Source organism: Pongo abelii, chromosome 15 (assembly GCF_028885655.2).
Source record: "Pongo abelii isolate AG06213 chromosome 15, NHGRI_mPonAbe1-v2.0_pri, whole genome shotgun sequence".
NCBI classification, from domain to species: Eukaryota; Metazoa; Chordata; class Mammalia; order Primates; family Hominidae; genus Pongo; species Pongo abelii.
In genome coordinates, this window is record NC_072000.2 from 26,292,362 (window position 1) to 26,307,399 (window position 15,038).

General features: G+C 46.2%; 2 protein-coding genes across 10 annotated transcripts in view; one reads left to right on the forward strand and one right to left on the reverse strand.

The window, feature by feature from the left end:
• The first annotated feature begins 143 nt into the window (after positions 1 to 143).
• On the forward strand, positions 144 to 6,143 carry OXA1L (OXA1L mitochondrial inner membrane protein). The gene is made up of 10 exons (XM_009248908.4): positions 144 to 235; positions 719 to 880; positions 1,429 to 1,642; positions 4,150 to 4,293; positions 4,552 to 4,637; positions 4,820 to 4,984; positions 5,164 to 5,268; positions 5,377 to 5,539; positions 5,627 to 5,707; positions 5,793 to 6,143. Exons 1-10 carry the CDS (start codon positions 173 to 175, stop codon positions 5,915 to 5,917), a joined length of 1,308 nt encoding a protein of 435 aa, XP_009247183.3. The 5' UTR covers positions 144 to 172; the 3' UTR covers positions 5,918 to 6,143.
• A 2,090-nt stretch (positions 6,144 to 8,233) lies between these two features.
• SLC7A7 (solute carrier family 7 member 7) overlaps positions 8,234 to 15,038 on the reverse strand; it is a 61,818-nt gene continuing 55,013 nt past the window's right edge. For 8 of the 9 annotated variants that reach the window (XM_063715121.1, XM_054529604.2, XM_054529603.2 and 5 more), the window contains 8 exons: positions 14,913 to 15,038; positions 13,784 to 13,928; positions 11,211 to 11,334; positions 10,850 to 10,953; positions 10,458 to 10,554; positions 9,366 to 9,515; positions 8,945 to 9,128; positions 8,234 to 8,728 (listed from right to left, as the gene is read on the reverse strand). In XM_063715121.1, coding sequence (XP_063571191.1) covers positions 8,622 to 8,728; positions 8,945 to 9,128; positions 9,366 to 9,515; positions 10,458 to 10,554; positions 10,850 to 10,953; positions 11,211 to 11,334; positions 13,784 to 13,928; positions 14,913 to 15,038 — 1,037 coding nt within the window. In that variant the 3' untranslated portion in view covers positions 8,234 to 8,621. 9 annotated transcript variants of the gene reach the window in all.

The window sequence follows — 15,038 nt, forward strand, 5'->3', positions numbered from 1 at the left end:
GTGGCTTTACAGATTTTTACCCACTTCAAATATGGCCGCCAATCTCCGTTCTCTTTTACCACCTGATCTGCGGCGACAACTCTGGCTTCATGCCCGCTTCCAAAAGTGCTTCCTCTCGCGGGGTTGTGGTTCTTAGTGCGCAGGCGCAAAAGCAAGTCCTCTTCCGGGCAAAATGGCGATGGGACTGATGTGTGGACGCCGGGAGCTTCTGCGCTTGCTACAGTCCGGGCGTCGGGTAAGGATGCACCGGGGCTGAGCACCGGGATGCTGCCTTGACCCAGTGAACCAGGCCCCAGGACAGCTCGTGCTAGGGGTATGAGCAGACGCTGACCTGCTCACCGGGACCTGAATGTCATGACCTCGGGTCATGTGAGGACGCCCTAGGGTTAGTCCCTGACACTATGGGCCCAGCAGCCCGGTGTCAGCTTCTGGAATTGGCTTCGCCCCTGGCGAGAGCACCTCGGCCTCGTTCTCAGGGCCCTCCGATGTGGGTCTGCGATAACTGAGATGCGGGGAACCCAGGTTCGAGCTTCGCTCTGCAGGCACCACTCGCTGCATGCCTTCGGGCTAGCGGTCTGCGCGCGGTAATAGCAATGTCCTCACCTGTAGTGGCCGGGCTGCTTGCTTCTTCGGGAGTTAGCATAATGAATCCCCTTTGCCCCCACGCGAGGACTTCTGCTCCCGGTAAAGGGGCTCCATCATCCTTTTACACGCTCAGGTCCACAGCGTCGCAGGGCCCTCTCAATGGCTTGGGAAACCGCTGACCGCACGGCTCCTATTCCCAGCAGCCCCGTGCTGCTGTCGCCCACACTACCTCTTCCTTGCGGCTTCCGGCCCCCGCAGCCTCAGTACCTCTGCCATCTCGTTTGCAGAAGTCCAGGTAAGAGGCCTTTCGTTCCTGCAATATTAGGAGTAGTGTTTCCTGGTTGGTTTCATATTTTGTTTTGTTTGGGAGCAGGGGGAATATGGAGCAGAGTTCTTGTCCACACTCCACCCAGCTCTCCAAAATGATAGCATCTCTGCTTGGGATGGATTTTCAATTCAGTGGGGAAATGATTGAAAGTACAACAGGAGAGATGTTATATTTGGTTTTCTGAGCTGTTTTAAAGAAAAGCAATTGTTTCATGTTAATATATGGCAAAAATCATGATAGTGATATTCAGATGGCTGAAGTTTGGGAAACAGTGAAAAAAGAAATAACTTCCCAGCATGAAGGGAAGTCATGGAATCTTACTCAAAGTAACTTCTCTTCCTAACCATTGATAAAAATGAGATGTCCTTTTTAAGCTTGAATTCTGCGGACACTAGGCTAACCTGGAAGAACAAGAAGTAGAGAGAACAGAACCCAGTACTGGTTATTATAAGAAGGTCTCACTTTCCTTGTGTTCACTACTGAATAAATACCATACAAGGCTTTCTTTCACACAGGTTCAGGCCCCTCCTGTTGTTGCGGCAACTCCCTCACCCACAGCGGTACCTGAGGTGGCTTCTGGAGAGACTGCAGATGTAGTCCAAGCTGCTGCAGAACAGAGCTTCGCTGAACTGGGGCTGGGGTCATACACCCCAGTGGGACTGATCCAGAATTTACTGGAATTTATGCATGTTGACCTGGGCCTACCTTGGTGGGGGGCCATTGCTGCATGTAAGGGGAATATACCCTGGACATGGGTTAGGGATAGAACCTCATAGATGGCAATTCTTTGAATGGATTCAGGAAGTAGTTGCAGAAGCTCTGGGGTCAGAAGAGCAGATGATTTCAAATGAGCGATAGAGGTTCATGATACCTAGATGCACTCTGCCTATATTTCTTAAAGAACATGATAAAACCACCAGATCATCTGGGATTCAAGAAGTATAGATATTTGAATACAAACATGGGGTTAGAGTCAGGGGACCTTATTAACAGTCATGAAGCTATCCTGGTTTAGAACAGAGGTTCAGGTCAGGCACTTAAACCCCTAAATTGGGAAGCCACTCGCATTGCTTTTGTAAAGGCTAAAACTCTGCTTTGAATTATGTGTCTCTCTGCCACATTGCTCCATCAATTATCTCTTCTCTCCCCTGTGTCTTCAACATTTCCCTCCTTACTGCCCTACCCTGAACATGTAAACATGCTCAAGCACACCCATGTGTTACCTGGGGGAAGATTTCTTCCTTTCATCCTGAGTTCCCCTTCACCTACTACCCTATCTTTCTTCTTCCTTTGATGGCTGTTATTTGTTTTGTTGTTGTTGTTAATTTTTGTGGATACCTAGTAGGTGTATATATTTATGGGCTACATGAGATGTTTTGATAGAGACGTGCAAGGTGTAATAATCACATTATGGAGAATGAGATATCCATCCCCTTAAGCATTTATCCTTTAAGTTACAAACAATCCAATTACACTTTTATTTTTTATTTAATTTATTTTTTTAAACAGAGTCTTGCTCTGTCACCCAGGCTGGAGTGCAGTGGTGCAGTCTCAGTTCACTGCAACCTCCACCTCCCAGGTTCAAGTGATTCTCATGTCTCAGCCTCTCAAGTAGCTGGGACTACAGGTGTGCCACCACACCTGGCTAATTTTTACATTCTTTATTTAAAAATATACTATTATTACTGACTGTAGTCACCCTGTTGTGCAGTCAAATAGTAGATCTTATTCTTTCTAATTTCTTTTTACCCATTAACTATTCCCAACCCTGACTACCCTTCCCAGCCTCTGGTAACCTTCCTTCTACTCTCTGCCCATGATTTCATTTGTTTTGATTTTTAGATCTCACAAATAAGTGAGAACATGGCGATGTTCGTCTTTCTGTGCTTGCCTTATTTCACTTAACATAGTGATCTCCAGTTCCATCCACATTGTCACAGATGACTGGGTTTCATTCTTTTGATAGCTATTACTTAAAAGATTGCTCTGCATCCAATTAGCCTACTTCTTTCCATTTACTCCATCAGCCGTCTGGCTTTTACTCATATCACCTCATTCAAACTGCCAGTAACATAATTGCTAAATCTACTTTTATTATACTTGGTCTTTCTGCATTAGACACTTTAGACCTTAAAATCAATCCTTTCCCAGGCGTGGTGGCTCACGCCTGTAATCCCAGCACTTTGGGAGGCCGAGGCAGGCAGATCATAAGGTCAGGAGTTTGAGACCAGCCTGGCCAATATGGTGAAACCCCATCCCTACTAGAAATACAAAAATTAGCGAGGCATGGTGGCGGGTGCCTGTAGTCCCAGCTTTTCAGGAGGCTGAGGCTGGAGAATCGCTTGAACCTGGGAAGCAGAGTTTGAAGTGAGCCAAGATCGCACCACTGCACTCCAGCCTGATCGACAGAGCAAGACTCCATTCAAAAAAAATAAAAAATAAAGTCAATCCTTTGGCTTTTATGATAACCTTTCCTGATTTTTCTCCCTGTCTTTCTGACCATACTTTCACATCTCTAAATTATCTTACCTACCCCTTCAGTGCCAGTAGTCTGTGTTCTATCCTTAGCTCCCTTCTCTTTCTACTCCACATCATTCATCATAATGTTGATAAAGCCTAAACCTATAACCTAGTCTCATATTTGTTGGAATGACCAGGAAACATGGAGTGAGAGAAAAGAAATATGAAGGAGCTAAAGCAGTAGACCACCAGATTATTTCCTACTCCAGGGATTTCTAGAACAATGGCTTCCGAACTTCATTCCTGGAAGCCCCAGAGTTTTGTAAAGGGACCTCTGAGCAAGGGGAAGGCCACCACATAAACAATCCTGTGGCCAGGCTTTTCCTTTGCTCAGAGCAGCTTTTTTTTTTTTTTTTTTTTGTACATTGGGGCTACATGTACAGTTTGATGGAGGGGGCAGGCTTTTGATCACAGAAAAGTTTGGAAGCTGTTGGTCTAGAAAAGTGCTCCTGTCACCTTTTTGTTTGAGGAAACAAACAGGATTCCTAATCATCTGCTTAGAGAAGTTAATGCCATACTTTTGTGATGCCAAATTAGAGAACTGAGCCTTAAAGCAACTAGTTCATACCCCCGACCTTATTTCTGGGCCTCTTAGGCATGAGTCACACAATGGACAAGGCAAGAATAAGACCCTTTCAGTAAGGACCTAAAAACCTTCAACCTTCTAGCTGCAGAACTGCTTTAATTTCACTCCAATCCTAGTTTGTATTTTCCAGGTACAGTCTTTGCCCGCTGCCTGATTTTTCCTCTCATCGTGACGGGCCAGCGAGAGGCAGCCAGGATCCACAATCACTTGCCAGAGATCCAGAAGTTTTCCAGTCGAATCAGAGAGGCCAAGTTGGCAGGAGACCATATTGAGTGTGAGTCAGTTGCAGAATGAGCGTGGGAGAAGACCACATTTGCACTTTTCCTTACATTCTGCTGGGGGAAAGGAACAATATAAATCAGAAGTTGCCACAGTCGGGGAAGTTCTAAAGGTTTATCTGTTTCTTGGGCCTAATGCTCCCAAGGACTGGCCAGGGTTGGTTAGAAATTTCACAGGCCAGGTAGATGATGAGGATGTTCACCTCCAGTGATGTAACTGTTACCCCAACCATTAATTTCCCCTCACCTCACAGATTACAAGGCTTCCTCAGAGATGGCATTTTACCAGAAAAAACATGGTATTAAACTCTATAAACCTCTCATTCTCCCTGTGACTCAGGTGAGCAAAAACATTTCCTTCCTTATTTCATCCAGTACCCATCAAATTTCCTCTCTGTGTTTCATGTGCCCCAGGTCCCCCAAAAAACAGGTGGTGGTGGATTGTACATGGCTTTCAGTAGTGGGGTGATGAAAATGTTCCCTCTGGTAAAGCATGCTGACACTGTTTATCTTGTGTAATAGGCCCCAATCTTCATCTCCTTCTTCATTGCTTTGAGAGAGATGGCCAACCTTCCTGTGCCCAGCCTGCAGACAGGTGGCCTCTGGTGGTTCCAGGATCTCACGGTATCCGATCCCATCTACATATTACCACTGGCAGTCACGGCTACAATGTGGGCTGTCCTTGAGGTAAGCCCAGATTGGCCAAGTGCCAGGCCTGCAAAGTGAACTGGGATTGGAGGGTAAAGTAGTTGTACAGAATGATCATCCTTCACTTGCTGGAGAAAGAGTTGATGGATAAGAGATTAGAGATGGATTCACTGAAACTGACAGCTTTCCTGACTTTTCCACCCCACTTCTTTTGGCAGCTAGGTGCTGAGACAGGTGTGCAAAGTTCTGACCTTCAGTGGATGAGAAATGTGATCAGAGTGATGCCCCTGATAACCTTGCCCATAACCATGCATTTCCCCACGGTATGTAATGCCTTATGGGCTGGCTCCAAGGCCTTCTGCCTAGCCTAGCCACCTAGCAAGCTGACCAGGGATACAGCTTCTGAGTCCCTTCTCTGTGTTCTCACCCAGGCAGTGTTTATGTACTGGCTCTCCTCCAATTTGTTTTCCCTGGTCCAAGTATCCTGTCTCCGGATTCCAGTAGTACGCACTGTACTTAAAATCCCCCAGCGTGTTGTACATGACCTTGACAAATTGCCTCCACGGGAAGGCTTCCTAGAGAGCTTCAAAAAAGGTAAGGGCTCGTCCTCTGTGAAACAGGACTAGGGAAAGGGGTCTAAAAATAGTAATGCAACTGAGTCTCTTGCTTCTCTTTACACAGGCTGGAAAAATGCTGAAATGACACGTCAGCTGCGAGAGCGTGAACAACGCATGCAGAATCAGTTGGAGCTAGCAGCCAGGGGTAAATAGTCTTTTCAGGCCAAATTCTGTCTTTTGTTTCTTCTTTTCTGTTCTTCGTTGAAATTTGTTTTCTCTTCTCCCCTCAGGTCCCTTACGACAGACCTTTACCCACAACCCTCTCCTACAACCTGGAAAGAATAACCCTCCCAATATCCCTAGCAGCAGCAGCAAACCAAAATCAAAGTATCCCTGGCACGACACGCTTGGCTGACTTATGTTCCGTGCGCATTCTGGCAGGAACTCTGTCTCTTCAGAGACTCATCCTCAAAACAAGACTTGACACTGTGTCCTTGCCCCAGTCCTAGGAACTGTGGCACACAGAGATGTTCATTTTCAAAACGGATTTCATGAAACACTCTTATACTCATGTTTATAAGAGAGCACTGGGTAGCCAAGTGATCTTCCCATTCACAGAGCTAGTAAACCTCTGTACTACATGCTGCTTCCTGATACTTATTGAACAGGGAAATGAGTGTGCACTTCAGAAAACTAAAGAATACCCAGCATTTTGGGAGGCCGAGGTGGGTGGATCACCTGAGATCAGGAGTTTGAGACCAGCCTGGCCAACATGGGGAAACCCCATCTCTACTGTTTTACAAAAATAGCCACACGTGGTGGTGCACACCTGTAGTCCCAGCTACTCGGGAGGCTGAGGCAGGAGAATTGCTTGAACCCGGGAGGCGGAGGTTGCAGTGAGCCAAGATTGCGCCACCGCACTCCATCCTGGGCAATAGAGGGAGAGTGTCTCAAAAAAAAAGAAAACTGAAGAACAGAGTGGGTCATGATTGCTTTTGCTGGCCCATGGCCTTGGAAAATATAATGTTTTAACCTGGCATTAAGGGTTTAAACTTCCACCCAGGCACAGTGGCTGACGCCTGTAATCCCAGCACTTTGGGAGGTTGAGGTGGGTGGATCGCCTGAGGTCAGGAGTTTGAGACCAGCCTGGCCAACATGGGGAAACCCCATCTCTACTGTTTTACAAAAATGGCCACACGTGGTGGTGGCACACCTGTAGTCCCAGCTACTCGGGAGGCTGAGGTAGGAGAATTGCTTGAACCCGGGAGGCGGAGGTTGCAGTGAGCCAAGATCGCGCCACCGCACTCCATCCTGGGCAATAGAGGGAGACTGTCTCAAAAAAAAAGAAAACTGAAGAATAGAGTGGGTCATGATTGCTTTTGCTGGCCCATGGCCTTAGAAAATATAATGTTTTAACCTGGCATTAAGGGTTTAAACTTCCACCCAGGCACAGTGGCTCATGCCTGTAATCCCAGCACTTTGGGAGGTTGAGGTGGGTGGATCGCCTGAGGTCAGGAGTTTGAGACCAGCCTGGCCAACATAGTGAAACCCTGTCTCTACTAAAAATACAAAAATTAGTCAGTTGTGGTGGTGTGCACCTGTAGTTCCAGCTACTTGGTCAGTTGAGGCAGAAGAATCACTTGAACCTGGCAGGCAGAGGTTGCAGTGAACCAAGATCAAGCCATTGCATTCCAGCCTGGGCAACAGAGTGAGATTCTGTCTCAAAAAAAAAAGAGGCCGGGTGCGGTAGCTCACGCCTGTAATCCCAGCACTTTTGGGAGGCCGAGGCGGGCAGATCACGAGGCAGCAGATCGAGACCATCCTGGCTAACATGGTGAAACCCCGTCTTTACCAGAAAAAAAACAATAAATTAGCCGGGCGTGGCGGCGGGTGCCTGTAGTCCCAGCTACTCAGGAGGCTGAGGCAGGAGAATGGCGTGAACCCGGGAGGCGGAGCTTGCAGTGAGCCGAGATTGTGCCACTGCACTCCAGCCTGGGCAAGAGAGTGAGATTCCTTCTCAAAAAAAAAAAAAAAACCAGTTTAAACTTCCAACCCATGCATGTGTTGTTCTATGCACATTTGGATTGCAGTCTAGAGGTGTGGCTGATAAGTTGAATGTTGAGATTGTATCTAAATATAGTAACTGCACTTCTTGATCCCAAGATTACTTTAAAAATTTCAAGAAGTAGATGTGTGCAAATTCTTAGTGATAATTAAGAATGAAAGTTCCAGGCTGGGCAAAGTGGCTCACACCTATAATTTCAGCACTTTGGGAGGCTGAAGTGGGTGGATCACTTGAGTCCAGGAATTTGAGACCAGCCTGGGCAACATGGCGAGACCTTGTCTCTGCTAAAAAGTTAGCTGAGCATGGTGGTGCTTGCCCATAGTCCCAGCTACCTGGGAGGCTGAGGTGGGAGGATAGCTTAAGCCCAGGAGGTTAAGGCTGCAGTGAGCCAAGATCATGCTGCTATACTCCAGCCTTGGCTACAGAGCAAGATCCTGTCTCAAAAAGGAAGTTCATGTCATTTTTATGTAACAATCCAACATTTCACTAGAGCAGTTTAAGTGTTCTGTTGTCTGCCTTTGTGTAGAGCCTGGTTTATCAGCCTTCAGCAGCTAGCTTGAGAGAGAAGATGGATATACTTTCAAGCATAAGATTGATTTTAGTCTTTATGTTTCTAGGCTAATGGGAGCTGTCCTAGAGATACTATTAAAATGAAGCCACTCAGACTTTAGGAACATAACCTTTTATTGTCATCCAGCACCTGTGATAGTTTCATGTCTCTCTAAAGGAGACAGGAAATTGGAGCATTGTGGGCCCTTTTAAAAGAAAAGAGGAGTAGGTAGGCACACTCAGGTGCTTCTAAAACAACCAAGCCCACACCTGACATGCTCCTCCCCACAGTCACCTTTATTGTCCCCTTTAAAAGTCTGGAACAGTATGTAGCAAAACAAATAAATTACTTTTCATTTCAAAAAGTAAGTTCAAAGGTTGAAGCTGCCTAGGCCAGGCTTCTGGAGAGGTGCCTCCAAAGAAGTGAGCTTTCCTTTTCAACTTCCTTAGCTCTAGCCAGTAGACCAGAAACCCCTGCTTTCCACATCAGGATTCCAGATGGTGTTTAGTTAGACTTGGGATCCCGTTGCTTGGGCATCTCTCCTCCATCTTCCAAATCCATTTCTGCAGCAACTGACATACACAGGACCTGGAGGTACCTTGTGGCAGACCCTACAAAGAGAACTTTGAGTTGGAATTGAGAAGAGGTCAGCTGGGCTGAGTTCAGGTGTCATCGAATGGAACTCAGCGTGAGGGGAGTGATTCCATTAAGCCGAAGAGTTCATAAGAAGGGGCTAAGGCAAAGATGTCTTTGGAGGCTAGATTTACAGAAAAAGGCAAAAACCAAGCTCTACAATAGCTGAGCAGACTTAAGGATGCACGACTTACCCACGATCCTTCGGAGGTAAAGCGGTCGCTTATGTTCTGGCACTCTGACAATGAGGAAGTAAAAGGGCAGGCCTGAGAGGGCAATGGCAATGCCGATGAGGGAGTTGATAGTATCACTGTAAAGTGGAACAGCCACCAGGAAGATGGTGCAGAGGCAGAAGACAATCGGGAAGAAAACGCTGAGCTAAGGGCACAGGAAACACAACTGGAGTGGACAACTCAGGATTCTTCACAGCTAAAATAGCCCCACCTCCCATAAGGATTAGCGCACTGAGCCTTCTTTCCATACCTTTAATTTCAACACATTACTAACCACCAAGTCCCAGGCAAAGGTTTCTCAATAAAGTGTCTTGTAATAGTCCCTTGTAGCAGCAACTCTAGCTGTTTCAGGTGGAGCAGAGGTAGGATGGAGTTGCCTTACCTTGAGGGGACGAGGTCGATCAGGCTCCTTCCAGCGCAGATAAAGCTGACCCACAATAGAAAGCCCCACAAAGAACCAGTAGCTGAAGCTGTAGTAGTTAATGAGCTGGAAGATGTCTTCCACGCACAAGTAGATCAATGCCATGATACCCTGTAAGCGTGAGCCTAAGTCAGCTCTTCTCAGGGCCTTTGTTAATCCAAAGGCTTTCACTCCCTTTATACCCCAGAAATCCATCCGCTGTCAATCCTCAAAGTCTCCTGGTCCTCTTCTGTTTTTAATCCCTTTAACACCCTAGTTTCAGTACCGTATCCCCTCTCTTATAAGTCAGTAGTCTCAACTGGTTTTTCAGCCCATTCTTCAAGTTAACCCTGTATAAAGCAAGCTCGAAACAATCCCTCAAAAGTCTTGCATAGGACCCTTTCCATAATGGCTCCAACCTACAATAACCCGTTCTTATCTCCTCCTACATGTTGAGTATCCCTATTCTGAAAATCCAGAATGCTCCAATGAGCATTTCCTTTGAGTGTCAAGTCAGCACTCAAAAAGTTTCAGATTTTTAGAGCATTTCAGATTTTGGATATTTAGATTAGGGATACTCAACCTGTATTAAAACCCATACTGCTTTACCACAGGATTTTCTGATGCTATTTCTCCTACCTAAAGCCCATCTCTACCATTTGCAACCCTAGCCATCAAGATGCACTTTTTTTTTCTGAGAACACTTCGGTGGATTTTAAGACACACACACACTTCTAGAAGTAATCATTCACCCTCTACTCCCATGGAAGTGATCATTTCTTCTCTTAAACACCGTATCACTCACTATCTGTCATGGCAATCAATCATTACAGTGTATTCCATGTACTTTATGCCTTATCTTAGAGCAGAGGTGTACCATTCCTTAGAGCATTTGGATTTTCCCTGTAGCGGTTAGCATAGTGCCTTGCCCATGGTGAACATTCTGATCCACCAATAGTTTTTCTATTGGAATCTCTTTTAGAGCTTTCAGGAAGCTACTAGAACAGTCGCTTCTGCTGTTAGTAAAGTTTCCCCCGCAATCTGGCTTTCAGTCTCATCCTTGAGCTCACTTACATTGAAGAGCAGAGAAGGCACTGGTGTGAACCGCTCAACATGGATCATGCAGATGGCATCAGGGAGATGGCCTTCTCTTGAGCCCACAAAGAAAAGCCTATGTGAGGTAAGATAGGAGAAGCTGAGAAAATTGGTGGACACGGTGCAGCCTGGTTCAGCTGCCACATGGCCCTCCCTCTCTGCCATCCCTTCCTTCAAAAGTGTTTGGATAATATGGACTGGAGCTCAGTATTAAGATTAATGACAACTGCAGGCTTCTGCTAGAAACAAGAAGAAAGAGGTTGTGGTATCGGTTGGAGAACACAAGTAATCAAAGTCTGGGTCCTGTAAGTTCTACTGTCTACTGCATAGCCCTTCGATGATACACCCCCCACAAAAGATGCCACTCTTACCTAGAAGCAGCCACAATGGAGGCATTGAGGCCACCAAAACAGGATAATGCAACTGACAGTGGAATTATCCAGTTAAATATTCCAAATATCTGATCTGCAAAAGTCTAAGGGAAAAGAATGGAAGAGTCATTAGCAGGATCTAAAAGGGATGAAAGACATGGATGGGCATGCCCCCAGATTCCCCTTATTAGGACTCCAACCTTTCTTCCACAGTGGGGGTAACAGGACCTTCTTGCAAGCCCCGTATTCTAAATGAACTCCTTTCAAGGCTGTCTACCCCCTTTCCAGGACTTTCAAGAGCCGGAATATACCAAGTACCCCACAAGACACCCTCAACCTTCTGCTAGTGAAAATCCTTTACCACAGCAACAGCATCACTGGCCAAGATGTCTCTCATGTCGAGCACGGTATAATAGGCCACATTGGTCAAGATATAGATGATGGTGACAATGGGCATGGAGATGCCAATGGAGAGGGGCAGGTTCCTACAGCCAAATAGAATAAAATACACATTAGTCCCACAGTCATATCCCTATCTCTCCTTTAATCCTTAGACTGTCCCTGCCACACCAGTCTTTCCAGGGATGGAGACTCTTGCTACATTTCCTCAATGCATTTGTCTTTGACGGTGCCCTGGATAGTGGCTGAAGCTCTGAACACTTAAGAACTAAAGAACGTTAGGGGAAAGGAATATCATATTAGGAGACAGGACTGTGCAGCTGGGAGCAGTGGCTCATGCCTGTAGTACCAACACTTTGGGAGGCTGAGGCAGGAAGATGGCTCGAGTCCAGGAGTTGGAGACCAGCCTGGGCAACATGGCAAAACCCTGTCTCTACAAAAAACTAGCCAAGCCGCTGGGCTTGGCGGCTCACGCCTGTAATCCCAGCACTTTGGGAGGCCGAGGCAGGTGGATCACCTGAGGTCAGGAGTTCAAGACCAGCCTGGCCAACATGGCAAAACCCTGTTCCTACTAAAAATATAAATAGCCAGGCATGGTGGCATGCACCTGTAGTCCCAGCTACTCGGGAGGCTGAGGTACGAGAATCACTTGAACTCAAGAGGTGGAGGTTGTGGTAAGCCAAAATTGTGCCATTGCACTCCAGCCTGGGCGACAGAGCGAGACTGTCTCAAAAAGCAAACCAAAAAAAAAATTAGCCAAGCGTGGTGGCGCATGCCTGTAATCCCAGCTATTTGGGAGGCTGAGGTGGGAGGATCACTTGAGCCTGGGGAGGTCAAGGCTGCAGTGAACCATGACTGGGCCACTGTACTCCAGCCTGGGCAAGGCAGCCAGACCCTGTCTAAAAAAAAAAAAAAGTGGGGGAGGGATTAACAAAGACTGTCCCAGCATAATAATGCACAGGAAAATGGGAGGTTATTTTGTTTTATGCTCCAAAGATCTTTTGGTGTCAGGATTCCATCTCTAAGATTATCAACATTGGCAATTTTGCCTCAAGGTTGAGAAATATAAAAAGAAATTATGGAGGCAAATTGTGAAATTTAACATCTTCAGAGAATAAGATAGGCCTTCAGTAGGAAGAGAAGTGTGTGTATCTGACAAGCAACCTGGAAGATATGTCTGCCCACCCCTTCCTCAGTTTGAGAACCTCAGGAGCCATCCTAACTGGTGGGCAAAAGAAAGATGCAAAGAGCTCTCAAGGTCCCTATAGCCCAATAAAACCATGATCTTTATAAACATCCTTAACAGTAAGGCTGCCAAAAAAAAAGCACAAATTGGGGCAAATACTCTGCAAATAGAGTCATGCAGCTTCTGTCCGGTAGGTGGAAGTACCACCCAGGCCTTGATCCTGCTTCTGTTATCTCTGTTCCCATAGCGTTACCACTAGTTGTGTACCAAGAGTGCTCTTCTGTTTCTCAAGCCAAAAGGAGTTTTTTGGTATAAGAATTGTGATTTTTTTCACTTAAGCATTTACAGAAAGCTGGGCACAGTGGCTCACGCCTGTAACCCCAGCACTTTGGGAGGCTAAGGCGGGCGGATCACCTGAGGTCAGGAGTTCGAGACCAGCCTGGCCAACATGGTGAAACCCCGTCTCTACTAAAAATACAAAAATTAGCCAGGCGTGGTGGCAGGCGCCTGTAATTCCAGCTATTTGGGAGGCTGAGGCAGAAGAATCACTTGAACCTGGGAGGCGGAGGTTGCAATGAGCCAAGATCGCGCCATTGCACTCCAGCCTGGGAAATAGAGCAAGACTCTCTCCAAAAAAAAAAAAAAAACATTTTACAGAAACTCCACTCCCTGGCAAATCTTAGTTCCCAGAATCATAGAATTGTAGAGCCAGGAAAGGCCATGAACATCACAGAATTTAACCCCCTCAATTACAGATAAGGAAGCAGGCAAAGAGATGGCCGGGCAACTCCCTCAAGGTCAGCCAACAAGTCAGTGGAAAGACAAACTCTAGGTCCTTGACTTCCTGTCCAGTTCTCTTTTCACTCTATATGTAGACTACAGAGCAATAATGGTGGGGTAACTTAATTGAATGAAACTATACCACAATGTCAGTATGAATTTAGGAAACAAGGAAGGTATCAGAGGGAAACATAGGAAGGTTTCTGGAAGTCTATATCCCAAAGCTATGTATGTGGGGTAAGGGTGGATAAAATATCTATCAAGGAAAATCTGTTTTAAAAACATACATAAGCATATAATACAACCTGCTTTAATTAATGCAGAAATTAATGAACAAATGTAAAAATGCCTTTAAAAAATTTACAAAGCATGCATGAGAAGGTTCATATTTTAGCCCTGTTACTGTGATCATAGACAAGTTACTTCTCTGAGCCTCAGGCCTCCCATCTATTAAAATGAGGCTGATAAAATTAACCTCATAGTGGTTGTGGTATGCTGTCTGGCACATAGTAGGAGCTCATTAAATGATGGCTATCACTGCTATGGAAAGTTGGTGGTGCAGTACCTACCTCTCAGGATTCTTGATCTCTTCAGTGACATAGTTGAGGGTGTCCCAGCCTGAGTAGGAGAACAGAGCTGAGTACAGTGCCAGGGCAATGTCACCCGCTGCAAATGATGAACCCTCAAAGGAATTCTCAAAATGAGTGGAGGCTCCTGGAACCCAAGAACATTGGAAGGCAAGGGATTAGTGGCTCATTCCTCCACTTCAAGATGGTCAAGTAAAGGACTGACAGAATATGGTAATATAATAGCAGGTAAGTGGCCTACAACACCTTTGGCAGCAAGGATACCAGTAAGGGAACAGGAAACAGAAGAGAGACGTCTGTAGAGATAGACCAGAATGCCCTGCATCCTAATGACGTAGATGAGGATCTTGACAGGAAGGGTCCAGGGTAGCTTTCTAGGATAAGAAACCACCATAGAGCAGAAAGGCTGGAGAATAGAAACAATGCAGTTCTTTCTACTCTGCAGGCTGCTGATTCCTGCCTCCTATCACAATCTGCCAAAGCCAGCTCCCAGGGCATGGCTGTCAACCCTTTGCCAAGATCAGCCTCCTCTGGGAGGCAGCATGCATGGAAGTTAAAGGACAGACTTTTGGGTCAGTTGTCCTGGATACAAATTTCAGCTCCTCTACTTACTGGTAGCAACTTGGGCAAGATATTTAATTCTTTTTTTTCTTTTTTTGAGACGGAGTCTCGCTCTGTTGCCCAGGCTGGAGTGCAGTGGTGCGATCTCGGCTCCCTGCAACCACCGCCTCTTGGGTTCAAGCAATTCTCCTGCCTCAGCCTCCCGAGTAGCTGGGATTATAGGCGCCTGCCACCACGCCCGGCTAATTTTTGTATTTTTAGTCGAGATGGGGTTTCACCATCTTGGCCAGGCTGGTCTTGAACTCCTGACCTCATGGATCCACCTGCGATGGCCTCCCAAAGTGCTGGGATTACAGGCATGAGCCACCGCGCCCGGCCCAAGATACTTAATTCTGCAGCCTGTTTCCTCATCTATAAAATATGAATAATAATAGTGCCCACTGAATAAGGTTATAGTAAGAAATGAGATAATGCACAAAGAGCACTTAGAGGAATGCGGCTCACAGAAAATGCTTAACAAAGATTAGTTGCTACTAATATTATTTCTTACCCTGGCCAAGTCTAACAATGCCTGCAACGATGACCGCGATCAGTGCCAATACTTTAGCATAGGTGAAAATATCTTGTACCAGGGTTCCCCATCTGACATAGGCACAGTTAATGAAGGTTAAGAGAC

What these genes read in the sequence shown, in the direction of transcription:
- OXA1L (XM_009248908.4), top strand. Translation starts at nt 173, where the DNA reads ATGGCGATGGGACTGATGTGTGGACGCCGGGAGCTTCTGCGCTTGCTA. An exon ending in TGCTACAGTCCGGGCGTCGG is followed by an intron (nt 236 to 718) that starts GTAAGGATGCAC and finishes TTACACGCTCAG; the next exon opens with GTCCACAGCGTCGCAGGGCC. An exon ending in GTTGGAGCTAGCAGCCAGGG is followed by an intron (nt 5,708 to 5,792) that starts GTAAATAGTCTT and finishes TTCTCCCCTCAG; the next exon opens with GTCCCTTACGACAGACCTTT.